Source organism: Rhinatrema bivittatum, chromosome 15 (assembly GCF_901001135.1).
Source record: "Rhinatrema bivittatum chromosome 15, aRhiBiv1.1, whole genome shotgun sequence".
Lineage (NCBI taxonomy): Eukaryota > Metazoa > Chordata > Amphibia > Gymnophiona > Rhinatrematidae > Rhinatrema > Rhinatrema bivittatum.
The window spans coordinates 52,964,957-52,980,265 of record NC_042629.1 but is presented as its reverse complement, the minus strand read 5'-3'; the positions used below and the strand labels follow the sequence as shown (position 1 = coordinate 52,980,265).

General features: G+C 46.4%; 1 protein-coding gene across 3 annotated transcripts in view; it reads right to left on the bottom strand.

Moving 5' to 3' along the window:
• Nucleotides 1–605: 605 nt before the first annotated feature.
• The window catches only part of BBX (BBX high mobility group box domain containing), an 84,357-nt gene continuing 69,653 nt past the window's right edge, over nt 606–15,309 (bottom strand). For all 3 annotated transcript variants that reach the window (XM_029578073.1, XM_029578074.1, XM_029578072.1), the window contains exons 12-17: nt 13,650–13,794; nt 11,521–11,660; nt 8,404–8,493; nt 7,000–7,197; nt 6,270–6,459; nt 606–5,325 (exon numbers count right to left, since the gene is read on the bottom strand). In XM_029578073.1, coding sequence (XP_029433933.1) covers nt 5,238–5,325; nt 6,270–6,459; nt 7,000–7,197; nt 8,404–8,493; nt 11,521–11,660; nt 13,650–13,794 — 851 coding nt within the window. In that variant the 3' untranslated portion in view covers nt 606–5,237. The remainder of the gene's footprint in view (nt 5,326–6,269; nt 6,460–6,999; nt 7,198–8,403; nt 8,494–11,520; nt 11,661–13,649; nt 13,795–15,309) is intronic.

Genomic DNA, 15,309 nt, shown 5'->3' with positions numbered 1-15,309 from the left:
CATATACAACAAAAATTAAAAAACTTATTTTTTAATAAAATAGATTTTTGTTCTATGATTCACTTATGTATGGCTTTGAATTAAATGCGTTTAAATAACGAAGTAGATGAATTCTCTCCGGATAAGTTTAAAATGTTTGCACACTGCCAATTTGTTCTTTGCACAGCTGATGAGGGCACTGTGTTTTTAGCCTGGTTTTCTGATAATCTGTAAACAAAAAAGGTGCCACCAGCCTCACTTCCCATCTCTGCATCCTACCGGTGAGTACTGCTATTAGGAAAGTGGTAAATGCCCCAAGCAACCCAGCAATCTTACAGGAATGCGTGGCAGAAAAAAACAGCTCGCGACCGAGCCATCCATAACCAGCTCCGACCATACTAAAAACATAACCACGGCTGAACTCTCGTTACAGTGGGCTTCTTCTGTTGTCCCATTCCCTTCCTATCCAGTCTTGCACCTGTTACAGTGGCGTCCCCCGCTACTTAAATCAACAATGTGACTGAGCCTACACGTATAAAGACTCTTCACAACTGGTCGTAACGGAGAATGACAAAGTAGTAGTTTCACTTCCCTGTGCACCAGTTTGTTCTATCCACTGCAATTCACTCCCTGACAATAATCTTTTTTTTTTTTTTTTTTTAATTTAAAATTGCTCCTTGACCCTTCCCCATCATAGCGGTAACCACCATGCCTCACACTTTGGCATCCCTCTCTTTCTTTCACTACTTTTAACGTGTTAGTTTTCGTGCCTTTATGTTAAAAGTCACCAGACTACTTTTAAAGCTCCAGAAAGCGAGCTCTCCCTCACCTGGCCGATCGCCATCGGCAGAGCCAGAAGTGCTTTCAGGCCACACGGACACGAGCGCGTTACTTGTGGGCAAAGGCTCCGACAGGGTCAAGGGTCCTTCAAGCCCTGGAATCTTAGGCGCAGTGAGATTCTCATCTGGGGATGCCCAGGGAGTGGCGCGCCATGAAGGTGGGCTGGGCTGCAAGTGGGAGACCACCTTGAGGCGGCTGCCGGGGTGTTTGCAGTTTGTTGGCTGCCTCTGCTTCTCACCTACAAAATGGGAGAGGATGTGCTCTCCTGTCCTTAGGAGGTCGACAGGCTCACTGAAATTTAGGTGGTGATCACCCATCTGGAGTATCTTATTTCAAGATATGTGGATAATCTTAATTCTTTATGGAAAGGTTAGGAGCCTACACTTGGGGGGGGGGGGGGGGGGGGGGGGGTTCCGGGAGCCTATTACCAAGGACTGCATTAAAAATTAGGAGGTGAGAGTTTTCCTACCTGCAGAGGCAAGGCCTATACCTTATGAAGGCCATCACTGTCCTATACAGGAAAACAAAATAATTTGGAAAATGCCTACAGGAAGAACCATGTACATTGTTGTTTTTCCCTAAAATAACTGAAGTTCCTGCGCTATTTGTGTGGAGCAAAAAGGTCAGCGAAGAGCTGGAGGGGACGGTCAACTTTCTGCAGACAAGTCTGGACCTTACCCCAAATTCTCCTGCTATCCTAGGGAAAGATGGCAAAACCCCCGTGCTGACGGTTTGCTTTGCACTGGACTCAAACAAGAAGAGGACATTGCTTTATTTTCTAAAATAAAAGGAATTTCCCCCTAACATCTGTAGAGAAAGTCAGATCAAAAGGAAGAGCTTTTAGTGCTATGCGGAATCAAGTTTTATCCTTTGGTGCAGATTTTTTCCCCGAATTTCCCCTTGAAGTTCCTTGTTAAATATTTGGGTGGTCCGTGTACATTTTCAGACCCAGAGCATTTGCTCAATTTTTTTTTGCAAGTTAAGGCTGAACCGGGTGTTACCAGTTCTAATGGTGAGACAGAATCCTAGATTGGGCTTGTATTGGGTTAGGTTTCGTCATTCATAGGCTATAGGTCATCAATAGCTGGCCTTTTCTGTTTATTTGTACATTTTTCAAGTTTTCTAGACCGTTCCCTCAATAACCAGGGGCTATAAGTGACCTTACATTTTGTATTTATTGATATCCTAATATGATTTTTGGCCAAGCTAATGGCAATCATTTTTCAGTGAAAAACATTTTTTTTTTTTGTAAATTCTTAAAAACAAAACAAGAAATTAGAGAATTTTTAAGGAAAATTACCAAGGATAATGGAATAATCAGTGCTGACCATGGATAAGCTGCATCTACCTTCCCTCAATTGATGGATCTGCTCCATTTTGTATCCATGTCCTCCCCCCCTTCAAAAAAAAAATAAAAAATTAAAAAACAAAACAAACAAAACCTGAAAGTTACCCAGGAGCATTTGCACAAACCAATATTGCGTGTCCATGTTCGCATCTAGATTTAAGGTCCGTCACAGAAACGTGTTAAGAATGGGTTCAGCATGGTACAGGAACACAATTAGGAAATTTAAAAAAAAAAAAGAGGCGGCAAGCATTTTCATGAAATGCATAAGGTGCAACAATCTTTCCCCGCCAGAGGCAACCATGTGATTTTTTTTTTTTTTTTAAAGCGCCAGCTGCTTTACTAAAACCAAATACCAAAGCAATAGGATTTTAAAAAGGGAGGGGAAAAAAAATGGACAATTAAATGTCGGCCTGAAGTTTTTTGCTAAGTTTTCATTACCTGAAAACATGAATCCCCCCCCCCCCCCCCCCCCCCCCACACACTCCACCCATTCCCAAGCAGATTCAGTGCACTTCAGCAGCTCCAGCTGATAAACCCAAGGCGTCGTTCACAGACCCAAGGCTTGAGGAACCATTAAAACAAAATATTTTGCGAGACCAAGCTTCTAAGTCCCTTCCGTGCCCCTAAATGCTTAAGAATTAAGGACGCCTACGGACATCAGAAAAAAACAGTTATAATCCCACAATAACACCCACTCCTCTACCTACCAGCACAAAGGGAAAGCCACTGACGTTTAGGAAGGAAAGAAGGAAAAAAAAAAAAAAGCAGCTCAAGTTAATTCACATAGAAAAAAAGGTAAATCGATTTCTCCTTTTTAAAAAGGTACCATAGTTATACAGAAATAACATTGAAATTTCATCTGAGGGAGCTACAGGCGAGTGGGATGGGGAAGGGGGAAGCTCTGGCAAAAATAAGAAATATATTCTAATAAAAGGTTTCTAGCAGAGTAGCGCGTCAGTACCACTGTTTTAAGGTGCGTCACCAACAACGTGAGGGAATTTTTGGGATTTCAGCTTATTACAACACTTTTGAAACTTCTGCTGACAGACGGGCCAGAATGCCAACCGCCCCTCCAATACCATCCAAATGTCATCATTTAAAAATATATATATATATATATGTATGTATGTACACATTTAAAAAGTGTAGCTTATTTGCTTGTTTAACTCTCTAGGGAAGATCTGCTAAGAGTTCTTCCTTTGTACGGCTGTCTGGATACTCGGAAGCAAATTTGTTTCATGGAAACCTGGCCTCCCGGCACGTTCTCTCGACCACATAATCCTAGGAGGAGAGGACCGGTTTAGTGCGCACTCCTTCCCTTGCCTCCAACCCGTTAGCATTAACGAACTTTGGGGGGGGGGGGGGGGGGGGGGGGAAGACGGCTTCGGTACTTGCAGAGGAAGGCAGCAGCGTCTCCTAGTGGCGAATACAAGAACAGCTACTAAAAATGCCTCCCTTTTCCCCTCAAGTTATTTTCTCGATTTCTACCCTTAGATTTTTTTTTTTTTTTTAAATGATTGGTTTTAGTTTTATTCTTAAAAAAAAGGTGAACGTTTTTCCTTTTCTGACCAGTCCCTGCCAGGTTTCTCTCTTGCTGTCTTATCCAGTACATCTGCAGTACCCTCTCTCCCTTAGCACTCTTACTGCTTAGCCAAAAAAAAAAAAAAAAACAACCCACAAAATTTGCACTTTGGAGGACGTGGTGGCTTAGGGGCTTGCAGTGGCGGTGGGAGTTTGGCTACGCACTGGAAAACTGCAATCAACGCACCAACACCTGCTTTTAGATTTGATTTCCAAAATACAATACATAAGGCATGGGCCTAGCGTATTGATGATAGCCCAACGGCCAGCAGAATGTGGCCACAGCCCCGTTCTACATACAAAAGTAATTTGGGAGGACGGAAGGGGGACGCAGTCTTTGCTTCTTCACAAGCCACTTATCCCTTTGCTGGCTTTAAGGGCTATAACCATGAAGCCAGCCTAACAGCACCTCGGCTAGCTCCATTTCTCCAAGCGCGCGTATCCATCAGCGCATTAAAAACAGCGCAACCGATACTGGCGCACGGACACTCACGGCTGTTTCAGGACATTGCAGAACAGATCTTCTCTCAGCTGACCCACCTTTCCTGTTTTACCATCGGACATCCTATTTCTTGTTTAAGAAATGAAAAAAAAAATAGGCAAGCTTCCGGGGGGAGGGGGGCAAGATACATTTGCTCACTTTACAGCCGATGGCAGCAAAAAAAACCCCCAAAAAAACATTTTTATTCCTGCTGTGGCGGCTACACCTCGCGTCGCTCTTCCTCCCCTCTCCCCGCCCTTATCTAATACTGAACGCCAAAAGACGGCGTGGGAGAATTCTCGGGTCGTCTGCCAGCAGAGCCTCACCATGGCGACACCGGACGTGGCCCGTCCGGGGAGCACGCTGGGCTCGAGCACCTAAGTCCAAAAACAATGGCCCGCAGGCAGCGCTGTCCAAGCGCCTCTTATGATATAAATGTAGGCATAAACTATTATATAAACCATCTTAGAACTTAAATCTTCATGTACAAAAAAAAACAACTGAGAGTTTCTAATAACTAGTGCAGCGCGTCAAGTGTTATTTCAAATTTTTTTTTTTCTTGTATTTTTTTTTTTTTTCCTTTTTAGAATAACTAAGTATTATACGAAACTAGTATTATGCTCTCCGGTTGGTAAAAAGAGATGCTTGTGAGCCACAGTAAAAGGGTGGCCTCGTCCATACCACCACCTGGTTTACTGTTAAAAGCCTTCAACAGAAAGCAGAACCTCTGGGATCCTCGCGCCGTTTCAGTTCATTAACCAGATGGAGGGCGCCCAGCCTGGCAACTGTTCCAACGGGCGGACCCTGCCCATGCCGCTAAAGTATCCGGCTTCAAGTGAAATTTGGGCCTCTCCGACTCGTCCGTGGTCTTTAGTTTCCATCCTTACAACCAGTTAGAGCTCCTCCTTGGGTTGAGACAAGGCTAAGATATTAGATAAAAAGCACAAACGTTTGGGGTTTTTTTTTTTTTTTTGATTTTTTTTTTTTTTTGTAAGAGCACGCAGGGCTTCACTGGTCAGCACAGGAGATGAGCACAGGGGCCTGCGGGATTTCGTTTGGCTGTCCGTCGCGCTGCAGAGGGGTTGCTCTTGGACTTCTGCAAAAAAAAAAAAAAAAAAAAGGGGTGAGATTTTTTAAGGATATGAACTATCAGATACGGGACAGGAAGGATAACTAAAGGGTGAATTTTCTAAAATATCTGCGTGTTTAAAAATTAGCACATTACGTGCGCAAGCAGCCTGTGTGTTTACTTTTTGATGTTCATAAAGTAGCAATTAAGAGTCAACAGTTACATGCGGAAGTTACTATTTTAAGAGAGACTTATGTGCACGCAGTTGCCAACTTACACTCTTAATTATCTTGCGTTACTGATATTGGACTTGTGTGTAATATTGGCTGGTTAGGAGGTCTGGCTGAAGAACCAGAAGGGTCTCGGTGACCTGGAGAAGGACTAGGTGAACTGGCGAGGAATCGGAAAACTGGTCATTTTAATTACATGTGCACTTCTGAAAATATACCAACTCACGCACATATATTTTTAAACACCTGAAAAGTCCGTGTTCAATGCATTGTACGTATTCGCGCGCAAGTTGCGGGGAAGGGATAGGCACGGGTTATAAAATACTAGCGGAGAGTTGTTTTGAAAGTTACCCTTTAAGTGTAGCAAGCAGAAGCACACATGAAAAAGGTATATAAAACTCTAAAATACTGTTCCTCGTCCCTCTTATCAGCCTCAATCTCATGTGTAGCCAATTACTCCGAAATGCAGAAGCAAGAGAGCCAGTTCAGAGAATCCATAACCAAAAAATAGCCTTCAGTGTAGATGCTATAAAATTTCTAATCCATATTTAAAGAGCGCCCTATGGCGTGTTTTCTCATGCTTTACATGACAAAAAGAAACCCCCTCAAAAAAAACCAGAGGGCTGGGTTTAGGAGGACTACGCGGCTTTTTCTGAGGGAGATTAAGTCCTATGTAGGGGGCATTTGCACCCCCCTCTGTGGAATCGGGGGGGTGGGGGGGGGGGTGGAGCAGCTGCTGACCTGTGCACGTTCTCCATGGCAGCCGCCTCCGCCAGGGCGGTGAGGCTAAAAAACGCCGACACAGCTGGCATGTCCGACGCCACGCCGTGAGCCTGCCCTGCCGACGCGCTCCTGCAGCTTTCCGTCTTTGGGCGGGAAACCGTGTCGTCGCTCGAATCTCTTCGGGGCTTGCATGGCATTGGCTTGTCTTCTATTAAAAGAAAAAAACCACCCGTACAGAAATGCAGCCGCTTCTAAGGAAATGCCCGTCTCTTAACGTTTTATCTGTGTACAGCACTGCTTGCTTCTAAGCACGGCTTTAATTTAATTAAAAAAAAAAAAAAAAAAAGTTAAATAGCAGTAAATAAGTCTGGCGTGCCCCGAATCTGCCCCCCCTGTAGAGAGCACAAGGACTGCGCGCAGTCCGTGTGCTCTTCAGAGCTCTCTCTGGTGGAAAGGATTTTACTCCACCAAAGCCACCAGACGACTCTTGCCTTCGCTACAAGAGTCGTCGTGGTTTAAGAGGGGACCTGTGGATGCAATCAGACTGCGGCATTCCACTATTCGGGCACTGAATTTTTAAAGCATAGAAAAAGTAACACAAAACCCCACAACTGAGGAGACGAACCGTAAAATATACCCTGGGGTTCCATCTGATCATCCCCTCATCATTCTGCTGTGACGCAGCAATAAGGACCTCTCCCCCCCCCCCCCCCCCCCCCCCTCAAAATCACAGTTCCATGCTTCTTACCCACAATGCCCCCTGCCGGCGACACCCGACCATCTGCAGTGCGGACAAGGTGCGTGATTTTGGTTTTCCTCGCCTTCCTCTTCCGGCTCCCGACCAGGGGCCCCTGCGCGGCAGCTGGCTCCGGAACGCTGGGGGCGGCGACGGCGTTTGCGGTTTTCGGTGCGGGCTCACCGGCAGGCTTCTCTTCTAGCGGTATGGCTGCAACAGAGACCGAAAGTTCATTTACTTTTCCCCCCCCCCCACCGCACATGTCCACACTGCCGACCACCTTGGTAAGCACATCCCACCCCAGAAAAAGTTCTCTCACACGGAGGAATGCATTCAGCAGGTACCGTGCTGGAATACTCCTACCACACTTAAAATATTTCTTCTTAAATTTAAAGTAGCTTGCCAACGGAAAAAGAAAAAAAAAAAAAAAAGGACTACTTTAACAGAATGCAGTGCTCGGGGGGGGGGGGGGGGGGGGCGCATTATTTCAGGACATGATATCCAGCCACAAGAAGCAAGGTCAGCTCCTGAATTACTCCCAAATGCTTCTGTACTTTTGCTGCACAGTAACAGCATGTAAAAGAAAAAAAAAAAAGAAAAGCTCCACATCATGTTTTAACCAAGCACACTTTAGCTGCAAGTTAAAGAAAAGCCCAACACCGGCAGCACTCGGTTTTGCTCCTGTGCCACCACCGGAACCAGTAAAAATGCAGCCACAGCGGCGAATGGCACTCAGTAGATTAGGGTCAGGTAACGCGCTGTCGTCTCTCGTTCTCGCTTTTGTGTACGAATGGGGAGCGCACCAGAAGGAAAGATGCATGCGGGAGCTGCAGAGCCCTGAATATCTCGGTTGGCATGCCCGGGTACGCTCAAAGCCCGGGAGCTCCTCCACACACAAACCCCAAGCATTTGCTTCTGGATCAGCTGAACTTGCTTCGCTTCCTATTCCCCCATGGCCCAGGATCTGCTTCCCCTTGTGCTGAAGGGAAGGTCTTCGTGGTTAAGGCTGAACCAGGGAGTCGAGCCCTGGCCTCCCTCTTTTCTCTCACTGATCCCCTTCTTATGACCTTGGGGGCGTCACTACACCCCTCCCCCACTGCCTCAGGCACAAAAATTCAGACTAAGTCCTCTGGGGCAGGGACCTACCTAGTGCACCGGACTCGCCCTGGGCATGCGGCGACCAAATCGAATCTAAAAGTTCAAATTCTGAAGAGCTCCAGTCATAGACATTTAGTCCAGCAGGTAGTTACTCATGGAGTAACCAGTGAGGGACAGGAATTATTCCTCACGACATTAGTACTGCTCTCCAGGCTCCTTTCGGGGTGAACTCGGCCAACAGTGACCACCATCTAACGAATGCTTGTGGGAAATGACGCAGGAATTAGAAAGACGCTCACAAAGCCACAAACGGGTTACCTTTATCCAGAAGGCTAGACTTCTCCTTTTTGTGCTTATATTTGCTGACAATTTTGTGGAACAAGTTCTTTTTCTGAGACTGGAATGAACCTGCGAACAAACAGGGGAGGGACAGTTTTAAAATCAGTGTTGCCAGCGCTGCCGGGTAAGCTCTTTGCAGCGTGGACCTGCTCGGCCGCAGCTCCGTTAAGATGCACCACAAAATTTCCTGTCACGGACAGCAAGCCATTTAAGAAAAGAAGAAGAAAATAAAAGAAATTTAAAAAAAAAAATTCAGCGGTATTACTCGTTCGCTCTGTGAGAAATAGTATAAGAAAAAGAAAAAAAACCCAAACAAACCACGATTTGTAAAAACTAAATTCATAGCACAGTCCCAGACTGCTCTGATGTAAATCCGATAAAAAGGCAGTGGAACCATGGAGCAAGGCCGGAGCTGGGTGTGAACTCTCCCCCTCCCAAAATGACGGGGGCTCTCGTGCTCACGCACACTTCACGCTCTACCTCTTTACCCCAGAGATCCTCCATTCTCGGGCCTCACCAGTGCTCATCCCCCAGCCGTCCCCCTTCAGCCATTACCGCTCACTCCCTTCCCTTTTTCCCTGCAGGCTGCCTAGAGGGAAGGGGCTGGAGCAGATCACGCCTGCTGCTCCGGGGGGGGGGGGGCGACTCTGTACCAAGCAGTTCCACCCCCCACGCAAATTAAGCACTGGGTGTAACATAAGGAAAAGCTGCCTCTGGTTGGTTGTGGTTCACTTACAATGGCTTTATGGAAACACACACACGGGCCGATGCAGTAACATGCGCCCAGCGTACAGGTTGATGTGCTAGACTAACTCCCGCCTCGGTAAGGGGATTACCGCGTCCAGACGCCTAGCTAACAGCTCTCACCGCATGTAAATGAGGCCATTAGCTATCATCCCCCCCGATGCAGAAAATTGCCGGTCACCCAGTGCACCCTTTTTAAACGTGGTAAACTTAAACGCCAGCCCCAGAGCAGACGTCAAGTCATTCCGCGAGTCAAGGGCTCAGGGCAACAAGATACAAGCAAGGCTGATTCCTACCCCCGACCTATGTTCAGATGTTTTATTAATCCTGAATGCAATGCGTTTTTACCCCTCCCTCGTTCGTGATTTTTTTTTCTTTTGAAACTTGCAACCAGACAAGCCCAATATTTAGAGAAGCGCCGAAACTGTCCAGTAAGCACAGGGGTTGCGCCCCTCCCCCCTTAACTTTACCCAAGATTTTGAAGAAGAAAACCAACAAGAACAGAAAGGTCGCTTGAAAAGAACTGGAGATCCTTTGGTTTCATTTAACTGTGGTTGTTATCCCACCCCACACACGTCTCCTAGGCACCCAACGCATCTGAGTGCCGGGACTCGTCATTTCTCCCCGGCGCGTCAGCTCATTGTAATATAGTAATCGGGCACCCAGGAGAGGTGGTTGTGCACGCGTTAGGAAAATGGGTGCTCAGTACGAGCGCCCGTTTTACCGCGCGTGATACTGCATCAGCCCCACAACGTCGAGATCCGCACGCGCCCAAACCAGCAGCCCTATCCCTGCTCTAACCCAGGCTGCTTCCTGGGGTCCCCATTGGGCAGCTGGAAGGGACTAAGACAGCCCTGCTGTACATCCTTATCCTGATGGTTCTGCTGATCTGCAGTGGATCGTGCTCACCTTTTTTTTTTTTCCCCGTCCTGCGTTACTGATCTGAAATCAGGACTGCAGGTGGAAGGGGCCCAGACATCGCCGAGAGGCCAGGGATACGCCATCGACGGGGCCCCATGCGTACGACACGGCTTACACAAAACACCAGAAGGGCACTCGCAGAGAACGCCCCCTCACAGGGCGCGCCTGCGACGTGCACGAGGCAGGTGGCGTTACCCATCAGGAAAAACGCACCTCTTTTAGCTTCTACTCTATGAAGTTCTTCAGGCGGGCCCTGAACAATTCCCCTGAACTCTGGGAACTGCCGCGTCAGCATCGTCAGAGAGAAAAAAAAAAACGGGACCCGACAGGCAGACGCAGGGCACGGGCGATGCCGTTACAGGGTGGCTCCGATGTGACTGATGTCTGGAATCCCCTACCAGGAGAGGTGGCAGAAAGGAGGAGTACTAGACGGCATTTAAACATGCTTGGGGCAGATAAGGGGGGGCAGTGGGCCGACGATGAGATAAGGAATAAAAGAAATGGGAAGGTTCCTGGGAGTTGGTGTAGTGGGAAAACCTTATATGCTCTTCTACCCGGAATGGTAGAGAACTTTAAAAAAAAAAAAAAAAAAAAGCAATGGGAAGATGAGAAAGCCAAACTTGCAAGACAGCAGCAGTACAGCTGTAACAAGCCCCCATAGGAGGCGGCAGCATACACCAGCGGGACTCTGGGATATTCCCAGATCTGGGGAGAAGTGAAAGACTGCCTAACAGGCTAGCTTGGCTACACTTCCCAGCTAAAGCAATAAAGGGACAAGGTGCGACCTCCTGCAGGCAGTCAAGCCTGCCCGGCCGACTGCTGGGAGATACCTTTAGAATGAGGCAGACTGGATGGGCCAAACCGTCCTTAAAAAAAATAAATAAAAAAAGCCTACATTTACAGTACTCTGCATATTTTCTTTTTGGTGTCGCATCAGTTAAGTAAAATGCATGCTAACAGAATCAGCGCAGGGGCTCTACAGTCACACCTCCTCTACACAAATGTGGAATAGGAGGACAAAAAATCTCAACCTGTTTTCAGCTGAATTATTTCTTCGTTAATCCACTGCACCCAATCCAGCCAAAGCTGGCTGAACATACCTTTCTTCCAAGGTCACTGTGCTTCTGACCAGCTAGCCTCACACGGGGTAACTCGAGGAACCTGCGGCTAGTCATGTCCCAATCCCCACGACATTATGGGCTCCATTTCCAGCAGTAAAGCAAAACGCTGGGTGGTGCGCCGCTCAGTCACTTGTGCGCCTATTTTTGGCCAAGATTGTAATTCCAGCCCGTACTGCCTGAATTTAGACATCGCATGCTTAACCACAAAAAACTGTGTGCAAATGAGAAAAGCACAACCTGACTCAACTGCTCGGGCCCTTCATTAGCTCCTGATAGGACGACAGAATGCATAGACGTTTGCAACCCTTACTGGCTTTCTGCTGCTCAGGTACTATGGCTCCTGATTTTTTTTTCCTGGGAGTCGATGCATTTTTACGGTCGAACGTCACCGGACTGTACTGAGGGAGGCTGTTAAATTTCTTTTCAAATTCTTCTTCCAGCTTGGCCAAACTAGAAAAAGGGACAAAAAATGACAGATGCAGCATGAGAGAGACAGAGACCAAGTGACACTCATAGAGCTCAGCTGGGGATGCAAGTCAAGTGCAGAGAAACAAAAAAAACCTATTATGCAGCCCACACGAGGAGGAACTTCAACTCAAATCTGTCTGGTTTACTAGTTAATCTCACTCAAAAAAAAAAAAAAAGAGCCCAGGATGCATTTCTGGAGCCACTGAAGAGTTCCTGGAAGAGACCATATTCTACAGCCCCCAACATGAAAAGTAATCCAAAAATGTGCTACGTCAGCTTTCAAAGACACAGGTCCCTTCTTTGGATGTCAGGCAATTGCCAGCATCCTAAGAAGAGCACCTGACCATAGCAGCTACATATAAGGACGTCACCCCGAGCCCTGTGATCTATTTCAGGGATGGCCAACTTCGGAGCTCAAGAGTCACGAATGCATGCCTTTTAAGCACATCTCCAGTGAATATGCATGAGACCGTGCAGCAAATCTCTCATATGCATATTCATCATGGATATCTTGAAATCCAGGCCGGTTTGTGGCTCTCGAGGACTGGAGTTAGCCACCCCCCCTCCCTAGTCTCTTATGTGTGGGCTTGCCAAAGGGAGTAAAGTGAGACTCTCTCCAGTCCAAGACAGGGCGATAGGAGCTAAAGGCCACAGAGCAGTCATGCACAGGTAACATCAAAGTCCCATCTTTATACTCTGACTTATTAACTGGAGGTTGGTTGAGTGATCAAGCGTTTCTGTTCTTGATTCACCCATGTTCATAATTTCTGGAAGACATATAGCAGGGAAGGGTTGGGTTTGCTTGAACAGCAACTGCAGTAAAATGAGAAATTCATGAAACATGAATCACCAAATGAACAAAAAGGATCAATATTTGGATTGCCATATGGGAGGAAGCAACACCATTTTTGCTCCACATAATCCATCTACTTGGTCTTCACATGACTGTTTACCCCCAATACTTAATTACAATTTATTTGCCTCCCAGGACCCTCAGAAAAATCTCTTAGTCCTGCTGCAGGCTGGTTTCAAGTCTGGCTTTACAGCTTTTGGTCAGTACAGAAAACTACTGATGTGACAGTCCATCCAGAAACACCTGGGGTTAATATTGCAGCCAACATGAGCTGCCCCTTGAGTTGTCTTCACTCATTAATTTAAAGACATCTGGCATAAAACACACAACCCACCTCTCACTGTGCTTAGTTAATTATATTTGATCAATCCCTTTTCTTATGTAAATCAAAGCAATGTACAATAAAAAGTAAAACTATATGCAGAAGAATAAAAACAAAAATCAATAAAACGTGCAGTAATCAACTGTAATAAAAGTCAGTGTATAAAAACATTTATAAAACAATCAAGATCATCAATCAGGGAAGGCCTGGCCACAAAGTCCTGAGCGACCTCTCTCCCTTATGTCAGATTCACAACCAAGACAGCCTAAAGTGCAGTAACGTTTCTCCCAGAAAGATATCACCAAGAACTAGGGGGCCCCTTCATTCTTAAAGGAGTCAATAAAATCTGCAGGGGGCAGGTAGAGAAACGAAGGGTCAGCCAAACACATTTCTCCCATCAATACAAGGGGAAAAAAAAAAAAAAAAAAAAAAAAAAGTTGAGCAAAAATGCGACACACAAAGGCGAAATAATAAACTAAGAATTCTTGCTTCCCTGAAGGACTTCCTACTGCCTCGACTTGCATGGCAGAGTGAAGGACGCTATAAGTTACTGCTTAATAAATTCTTCGTTTTTTTCCCCACCTACATAATGAACCCTGAAGCCCCCAGCACCCCGCCTAATACAAGCACTTTCACAACAAAACTTAAAATAAAATATTCAATCCCTTCCCCAGACACACAGAGCTATTTTCGGAACGGCAAGCCCAGCTGGGCAGCTCTGGGAATGGGCTGCGGTTTGCTCGTTTACCCCCGCCATGGCCCCTTCTCCTGGTTCCAGCCGCCAAGGCCCACTTACCCCACCAGGAATTCTTCCTTCGGCTTGGACCTCTTCAACCTCTTGCTCCCGCCGCCGCTGGCTCCGCTTTGGGCGAATATCCAGCTCTCTTCACTCCAACAGCCCTCAGGGTCCGAGGAGCTGCCTTTCCCCGAACTTCGTTTGCCTTTGATAAAAATGGAAAGCGATAAAGGTGATTTTTTTTTTTTTTTTTTACCCCCGGCTCTGGAAAACGCAGCGGGTTTTTACACTGGAGATGCTAAACACCCACAGTGAAACCTAAAAGCTGAAGGGCCGTGTCAAAGGAGAAGCAACTAAGTCATCGAATTATTTGCAAATGACTATGCCTGGGGACTGTAAACTAAGTAAAACTGATTAGCTGGGTAAAAACTTCAATTTATGAATATCACCTCCCCCCACAGCTAGATTTAGGGGCATAGCTTTGTGTTTTTAGTAAAATGTATTAATTGCTTATGCCTGGGCACTAAACAATGTACAATACATCAGATATAACATAAACCAGGAGTATTCATGACAAAACTGTTACTCCAAGCCATATCTGTAGGACCCCCAATAATAGCTTCTAAGACATGTAGCACCTTTAACGAAGCTCCTTGCAAGGGCTCAAACGGAGGCCCATACAGCACTTTCAGAACCAAATTAAGACTCCAATCAGGGCAAACCTTATGCACTGGGGGACACAAATGCTTAATGCCCCTCAGCAAACTAACATCATCACGGTTTGAGGCCAAGGCACTTGCCCCTAAGCCAATCCAAGGCTGACACCTGCACACGGAGCGAACTGTAGGTCAACCCTTTCACTAACCCAATGCAAAAAGGCTAAAGTGTGAGGAATATCCAAGCCCAGCAGATCCAGCCACTGCTCCAAACACCAAAACCTTCCAGACCCTGGACATAAGAGAAGTAGAAGGCCTTCTAGCCTGGAGCAGAGTGGCAATAACTGGCTCTGAATATCCTTTTAGTCACAATTGCCACCTCTCAAAAAGCCAAGCCGCAAGACAAAAGTAATCTTCCCGATCCGAGAATATGGGCCCTTGACGAAGAACCCCTGGGAGATGGGCCTATCTGAGCAGGCACACCAGATCCACGAACCACGGTCCTGCTCGCTCGGCTCCACCTGAGGGATGGTCCACAAAAAGGTACCTAACACCTCAGGGAGCACTGCAGCACATTCTGTCTTCTCTCTCTAGTTCTCTCTCTCTTTTTTTTTTTTTCCAAACACAGACTGCAAGTTTGCATCTCTACCATCTGCTGGAGTCAGAGAAATACCGAGCGACTGCAGGTGGCACTCTTTGTTATGTAGCAGTGCCTCAATGTTTTGCTCTCTGTCTCCATCTGCTGGTAGGGATGCAAAACCCACTTGTCTGGACTGATCTGGGTATGAACAAGAAAGCCTGTTTCTGCAGGGCAACGGCTGTTTTACTAGTGAAAACTCCCTAAAAAAAAAAAAAATTGCTCTCTCCAAACCCCTCCCTCCATAACATGATTAGTATCTGGATAGGTGAAAGCCATATATAAATCCAGTTTATGACTATTGTGAAACAACCAGTTAATACAATTATTAAAACTAGGCAGCTGCATGATCTGTGTAATGTAACTAGATGCTCAGAAACAATAGAAAAATCCCACGACTCGCACTCCAGTATCGGCTGCAACAGAT